At 51.0% G+C, this 7244-nt stretch overlaps 1 protein-coding gene across 1 annotated transcript in view; it reads left to right on the top strand.

Moving 5' to 3' along the window:
• The window catches only part of LOC147104627 (macrophage migration inhibitory factor-like), a 10142-nt gene extending 3643 nt beyond the window's left edge, over window positions 1-6499 (top strand). The window contains exons 2-3 of the mRNA XM_085962164.1: window positions 1305-1477; window positions 6305-6499. Coding sequence (XP_085818290.1) covers window positions 1305-1477; window positions 6305-6371 — 240 coding nt within the window. The 3' untranslated portion in view covers window positions 6372-6499. The remainder of the gene's footprint in view (window positions 1-1304; window positions 1478-6304) is intronic.
• The last annotated feature ends 745 nt before the right edge of the window (window positions 6500-7244 follow it).

Genomic DNA, 7244 nt, shown 5'->3' on the forward strand with positions numbered 1-7244 from the left:
ATGAACTTTGGCGACAAAAAGGTGAAATTATGAGGACAGACGAGGCTTGTATTCCCGGAGTGTAGAAGATTCCGGGCTGATCTAATCGAGGTGTTGAAGATGATTGAAGGATCTGGAAGGGTCGAGAGAGAGAAACTATTTCCCCTGGTGGGGGGGAGTCCAGAACAAGGGGGCAGAACCTTCAAATCAGCGCCAGGCCGTTCGGGGGTGATGTCGGGAAGCACTTCACACAAAGGGGAGTGGAAACCTGGAATTCTCTTCCCCAAAAAGCTGTTGAGGTTGAAGGTCAATTGAACATTTAAAACTGAGCTTGATAGAGTTTTGTTGGGTATTAAGGGTTACGGAACGAAGGCGGGTAGATGGAGTTAAGATACAGATCAGACTTGATCTCATTGAATGGTGGAACAGGCTCGAGGGGCTGAATGGCCTCCTCCTGTTCCTATGTTCTTCCGAACAAATCTTCCTTCCTCCTCCAGAAAGAGCTCGGCTCATCCCATCGGGCACCTGAACAGCCTCTCTGTCTCTCCCCGCTCCCCAATACCGTGTTACCCTCAGCCAGTGGTTGGAGGCCCCAGTGCAAGTACACACAAGGCCACCCGCAGGAGTCTGGCTCTGACCCACCTCGTGTGAGCTGGGGCAGGAAGAGGGAGGCGGGGAGGGGGCGATGATCGGGGCGGGGAGGGGGCAGGAAGAGGGGGCGGGGAGGGGGCAGGAAGAAGGGGGCGGGGAGGGGGCAGGAAGAGGGCAGGAAGAAGGGGGCGAGGAGGGGGCAGGAAGAGGGGGGCGGGGAGGGGGCAGGAAAAAGGGGGGGGGCGGGGAGGGGGGGATGATCGGGGCGGGGAGGGGGGGATGATCGGGGCGGGGAGGGGGGGATGATCGGGGCGGGGAGGGGGGGATGATCGGGGCGGGGAGGGGGGGATGATCGGGGCGGGGAGGGGGGCGATGATCGGGGCGGGGAGGGGGCGATGATCGGGCGGGGGGGGAGGGGGGCGATGATCGGGCGGGGGGGGAGGGGGGGATGATAGGGGCGGGGAGGGGGGATGATCGGGGCGGGGAGGGGGGGATGATCGGGGCGGGGAGGGGGGGATGATCGGGGCGGGGAGGGGGGGATGATCGGGGCGGGGGAGGGGGCGATGATCGGGCGGGGAGGGGGCGATGATCGGGCGGGGAGGGGGCGATGATCGGGCGGGGGGGGGAGATGATCGGGGTGGGGGGGATGATCGGGGAGGTGGTGGGGGGGTGGTGTGCATGTCCCGGGGAACGTGCTGCTCTCTTGTACTCAGCAAGTTCTGTGTGTTTTTCAGTACATCGCAGTGCACATCGCGCCAGACCAGATGATGCAGTTCGGCGGATCCACCGAGCCCTGCGCTTTCGGTTTTCTCTCCAGCATCGGCAAAATCGGCACCAAGCAAAACAAAACCTACTCCAAAGTGCTGTTCGACCTGGTCAACAAGCACCTGCACATTTCTCCAAACAGGTGAAGCTGGGTGATTGGGCAGTGAGGGTTAGGGTGGGGCAGTGGAGGTGACGGGGTTCAGTCCCCCCAGCACTGAGGGGTCAGTCACTCTGTCGGTTTGGCGGTCAGAGTCTCGCTCCAGCTCTCCAGACACGCACTGACTGTCCAGCTATTCTCCGAGCTCGGACTGCTCTAAATGTGCTGCTTTTTGCTGCAGTTAATCTGTTTTGAAGAATTGCCGAAAGGGTGTCAATTATAGCTCGTAAAGATCAGATGTGGCTTCAAGGAGATGGCCTGAGGGGCATGGGTGGGGGACACGGAGCACTCGGACACGCAGCCTGTAACCCTCACCTGAGGAGGGTAATTACAGAGCAAAGACCCTGCAGTGACTGAGGCGATAAAAGGATTCGATAGGGTAGATACAGAGAAACTATTCCCCCTGTTCTGAACAAGGCGGCACAATCCTAAAATTAGAGCCAGGCCGTTCAGGGGTGAAATCAGGAAGCACTTGTTCACTCAAAGGGTCGTGGGAATCTGGAACTCCCTCCCCCAGAAGGTGGTGGATGTTGGGGGTCAATTATAATGTTGAAGACTGAGATCGACAGATTTATATTGGGTCAGGGTTTCGAGGGATCTGGAGCGAAGAACAAGTTGAGTTGAGGTACAGGTCAACCATGATTTCATTGAATGGCGGAACAGGCTCGAGGGGCTGAATGGCCTCCTGTGTTCCTGTTCCTATAAATCAGGGTGAGATCAGAGCCAAGACCCTGCAGTGAGTCAGGGTGATTTACGGCGATGTGCTGGGGTATGTCCAGTGGGGATGTTGGTGTAAGGAAAGGCCTGACCTAGTGGGCATTTCCCCTCAATAACTCTGGCCACATTTTACTGTGCCACATTTTACTGTGAGGGGCGATGGGACAGCGGGTGGCTGGGGGGGGGGGCGGGGTGGGGTCCGGGGGGTGGTGAGGTCTCCCTGCGGGTGTCCATCCCTCGGCTGTTTATGGACTGGAGTTTCAGCCTGTTGCCTGTGTGTAACGTCAGTGACGAGTTTTTGCCGATGAACCATCCGTAGCTAACTAAGGAAGTTAAGGTGGGTATCAAATTGAAAGAAAAGGCATACAATGTTGCGAAGATTAGTGTAGGCCAGAGGATTGGGAAATTTTTAGAAACCAGCAAAAGATGATTTAAAAATTATAAAGAGGGAGAAGATAGAGTATGAGAGTAAACTAGCAAATAATATAAAAACAGACAGTAAGAGCTTCTACAGGTATATAAAAAGGAAGAGAGTAGCTAAAGTAAACGTTGGTCCCTTAGAGGATGAGACTGGGGAATTAATAATGGGAAATAGAGAAATGGCAGAGACTCTAACAATTATTTTGGATCGGTCTTCACGGTAGAAGACACTAGAAACATCCCAATAATAACAGATAATCAAGGGGCTATAGGGAGGGAGGAACTTAAAACAATCTCTATCACTAGAGAAAAAGTACTAGGCAAACTAATGGGACTAAAGGCTGACAAGTCCCCTGGACCTGATGGCCTGCATCCTAGGGTCTTAAAAGAAGTGGATGCGTTGGTTGTAATCTACCAAAATTCCCTGGATTCTGGAGAGGTCCCAGCGGATTGGAAAACCGCAAATGTAATGCCCCTATTTAAGAAAGGAAGGAGACAGAAAGCAGGAAACTATAGGCCAGTTAGCCTAACATCTGTCATTGGGAAAATGTTGGAATCCATCATTAAGGAGGTAATAGCAGGACATTTAGAAAATCAAAAGACAATCAAGAAGAGTCAACATGGTTTTATGAAAGAGAAATCGTGTTTGACAAATTTACTAGAGTTCTTTGAGGATGTAACAAACAGGGTGGATAAAGGGGAACCAGTAGATGTAGTGTATTTGGATTTCCAGAAGGCATTCGATAAGGTTCCACCTAAAAGGTTACTGCACAAGATAAGAGCGCACGGGGTTGGGGGTAATATATTGGCATGGATAGGGGATTGGCTAACTAACAGAAAGCAGTTATAACAGGGATAAATGGGTCATTTTCCTGTTGGCAATCAGTAACTAGTGGGGTGCCACAGGGATCAGTGCTGGGGCCTCAACTATTTGCAATCTATATTAATGACTTGGATGAAGGGACTGAGTGTACAGTAGCCATAATTTGCTGATGATGCAAAGATAGGTGGATTAGAAAGTTGTGAGGAGGACACAAAGGCCCAGAACTTGGTGTCGGGCGGGCTTGCCGCACGTGCAAGGCCCCGATCTGCACTCACCCTGTGCGCTGACATCTGAAGCCTGGGCCTGCTTGCATTTCCTGTGACAGGCCCGGTTCAGATGTCAGCGCGCAGTGCTTACCCGATCCAGCGGCGTAGTTAGTGCGATGTGCCGGCTGGGATCAGGTGAGCACTGTACAACCAATCAGGGGAGGGGAAGGTTCATTCATGAGTTTGAGAGTAAGAACTGTCAAACTCATGAAAACTACGGGGGCCCAAAACACTATTTAAACTTTAAATAAAAATTTAAAAAACATCCCAATCATTAAATTAAGTATAAATAAGTTTAAAAAAATAATTTAAACAATTTTTTTTTTGAAAATTTTTTTTTTTAATAAAAAGGGTCTAAAACTAAACTTACCTTATTGTAGATTCTTTAAAATAATAAACCTGTGGAAAAAAAAAATTCTAAATTACACTAAAACACCACTTACCTGTAAAAATAAATACTTACGTGTGCTTTTTACAAGCGTAAAGACCGGAGGCCTTTAGACATGCGCAAATCCCCCAAAACAGAGGAAATCCAAGACGCACGCGCTGCCCCCTACAGCGCACGCGCTAGCCTCTTCACCTCTTGGGTTAGAGGAGAGGAAATGCCAGTTTTCAGCGCATGCGCTGTGCATGCTGAAAACCGGCATTTCCTCCGGCCAGACGCGTGAGTACCCCTTCCGTACTCACGTGTTTGGGGAGGAATTTCTGGCCCATTGAGTCTGCAAAGGGATATAGAGAGGTTAAGAGAGTGGGCAAAAATTTGGCAGATGGAGTATAATGTGGGAAAATGTGAGGTTATCCACTTTGGAAGGAAGAATGAAAAAACAAATTATTATTTAAATGGGGTGAGACTACAAAATGCTGCGGTACAAAGGGATCTGGGGGTCCTTGTCCATGAAACACAAAAAGTTAGCATGCAGGTACAGCAAGTAATTAGGAAGGCTAATGGAATGTTGGCCTTTATTGCAAGGGGTATGGAGTATAAAAGTAGGGAAGTTTTGATGCAACTTTACAGGGCGCTGGTGAGACCACACCTGGAGTACTGCGTACAGTTTTGGTCTCCATATTTAAGGAAGGATATACTTGCATCGGAGGCAGTGCAGAGAAGGTTCACTGGGTTGATTCCTGGGATGAAGGGGTTGACGTATGAGGAAAGGTTGAGCAGGTTGGGCCTATACTCATTGGAGTTTAGAAGAATGAGAGGTGATCTTATTGAAACATATAAGATTCTGAGGGGGATTGACAGGGTGCATGCTAAGAGGATGTTTCCCCTAGTGGGGGTATCTAGAACTAGGGGGCATTAATTCAGAATAAGGGGTCGCCCATTTAAGACGGAGATGAGGAGAAATTTCTTCTCTCAGAGGGTCGTAAATCTTTGGAATTCTCTAGCCTACTCCTGCGCCTTATGTTCTTATGAGCACGAACGATTGAGCGAGTTTAGATACACTGATTCGAAGAGAGGCTGTCCTGTGAATGACAGACTGTGGCCTGCTTTAGTCAAAGAGTGACAGAACCGGGCCCGCTTTAGTCAGAGTGACAGAACCAGGCCCGCTTTAGTCAGAGTGACAGAACCGGGCCCGCTTTAGTCAGAGTGACAGAACCGGGCCCGCTTTAGTCGGAGCGGCAGAACCGGGCCCGCTTTAGTCAGAGCGACAGAACCGGGCCCGCTTTAGTCAGAGCGACAGAACCGGGCCCGCTTTAGTCAGAGTGACAGAACCGGGCCCGCTTTAGTCAGAGTGACAGAACCGGGCCCGCTTTAGTCAGAGTGACAGAACCGGGCCCGCTTTAGTGCGAGTGACAGAACTGGGCCCGCTTTAGTCAAAGAGTGACAGAACCGGGCCCGCTTTAGTCAGAATGACAGAACCGGGCCTGCTTTAGTCCGAGCGTCAGAACCGGGCCCGCTTTAGTCAGAGTGACAGAACCAGGCCCGCTTTAGTCAGAGTGACAGAACCGGGCCCGCTTTAGTCAGAGTGACAGAACCGGGCCCGCTTTAGTGCGAGTGACAGAACTGGGCCCGCTTTAGTCAAAGAGTGACAGAACCGGGCCCGCTTTAGTCAGAATGACAGAACCGGGCCTGCTTTAGTCCGAGCGTCAGAACCGGGCCCGCTTTAGTCAGAGTGACAGAACCAGGCCCGCTTTAGTCAGAGTGACAGAACCGGGCCCGCTTTAGTCAGTGACAGAACCGGGCCCGCTTTAGTCAGTGACAGAATCGGGCCCGCTTTAGTCAGAGCGACGGAACCGGGCCCGCTTTAGTCAGAGCGACGGAACCGGGCCCGCTTTAGTCAGAGCGATGGAACCGGGCCCGCTTTAGTCAGAGCGACAGAACCGGGCCCGCTTTAGTCAGAGCGACGGAACCGGGCCCGCTTTAGTCAGAGTGACAGAACCGGGCCCGCTTTAGTCAGAGTGACGGAACCGGGCCCGCTTTAGTCAGAGCGACAGAACCGGGCCCGCTTTAGTCAGAGCGACAGAACCGGGCCCGCTTTAGTCAGAGCGACAGAACCGGGGCTTTATTCGAAGTGTGACCGGTGTCGAGGAGCCTCTGAATTGCCTGTTTGCTGATGGTTTTACCTTGTGTTTGTTTCACAGGATGTTCATTGTGTTCCAAGACCTGGAGGCTGCTAATGTTGGCTGGAATAGCAGCACCTTCGCTTAGTTTCTGATCCAGAACATTCCGGAATGATTCCTGTAGTAAACTTGTGCTTTGTGTGTTCATCAGTAATAATCGTGGCCAATGGGCCAGAGAGAGGATTCCTGAAATGATGTCTTGTTTCTGATTTAACAATAAAGTAAATTCAACAATTGTCTGTGTGTGTTTATCACAGGCTGTTGAAGGTATGTGTGTGTTTAATACCAGGCTTACTGCTTGGTTATTGATGTATATTTACAGTATATCTGTGTTAAATTATATTAGTGTGTGTATGTTACAGGTGTGTTTTATGTAAATCTGTTTACAGCAGGTGTGTGAGAATATTACTGTGCACGATTATTGCAGGGTGTGTATTACTCGGTATATTACTCTGTGTCACAAATGAGAGAACGGCTACTAAAAAAAAGGCCAACACAATTGCTACACTGCTGCCCACTAAACCCAGCAACTGGTGTCACCTGAAACTCACCCAGCAAGCTCCCCACCCCCCTACACCGGACCCGAGGGAAGGCCCACCCAGCTATGTGGAGCAGCTTCTCGAGATCAGAAAGCTGGGCTAAACGTTCCCGACGATGTCAAATTGCGAGCTCCACCTGGCGGCCGCCTGGGTGAGGGGAATGGTGACTAACCTACAGAGAATGGGTGGCGGGGTAGCTCCAAAAACAGACACTCTCAACAACTGGGGTCGTTGCAACAGCATCAGACGATGTTTCAGTGCAAAAGAGATGAGGGCGAGTTCATCGGTCTCCTTCAGACGTCTTACTGCAATTATATATGGCCTTGGTGAGACCGCACCCGGAGTAGTGTGTCCGTTTTGGTCTCCTTACCTAAGGAAGGTTATACTTGCCTTAAGAGGGAGTGCAACAAAGGTTCACCAGA

The sequence above is a fragment of the Somniosus microcephalus genome, chromosome 19 (assembly GCF_052327205.1).
Source record: "Somniosus microcephalus isolate GS21.2 chromosome 19, FLI_Smic_1.0, whole genome shotgun sequence".
Lineage (NCBI taxonomy): Eukaryota > Metazoa > Chordata > Chondrichthyes > Squaliformes > Somniosidae > Somniosus > Somniosus microcephalus.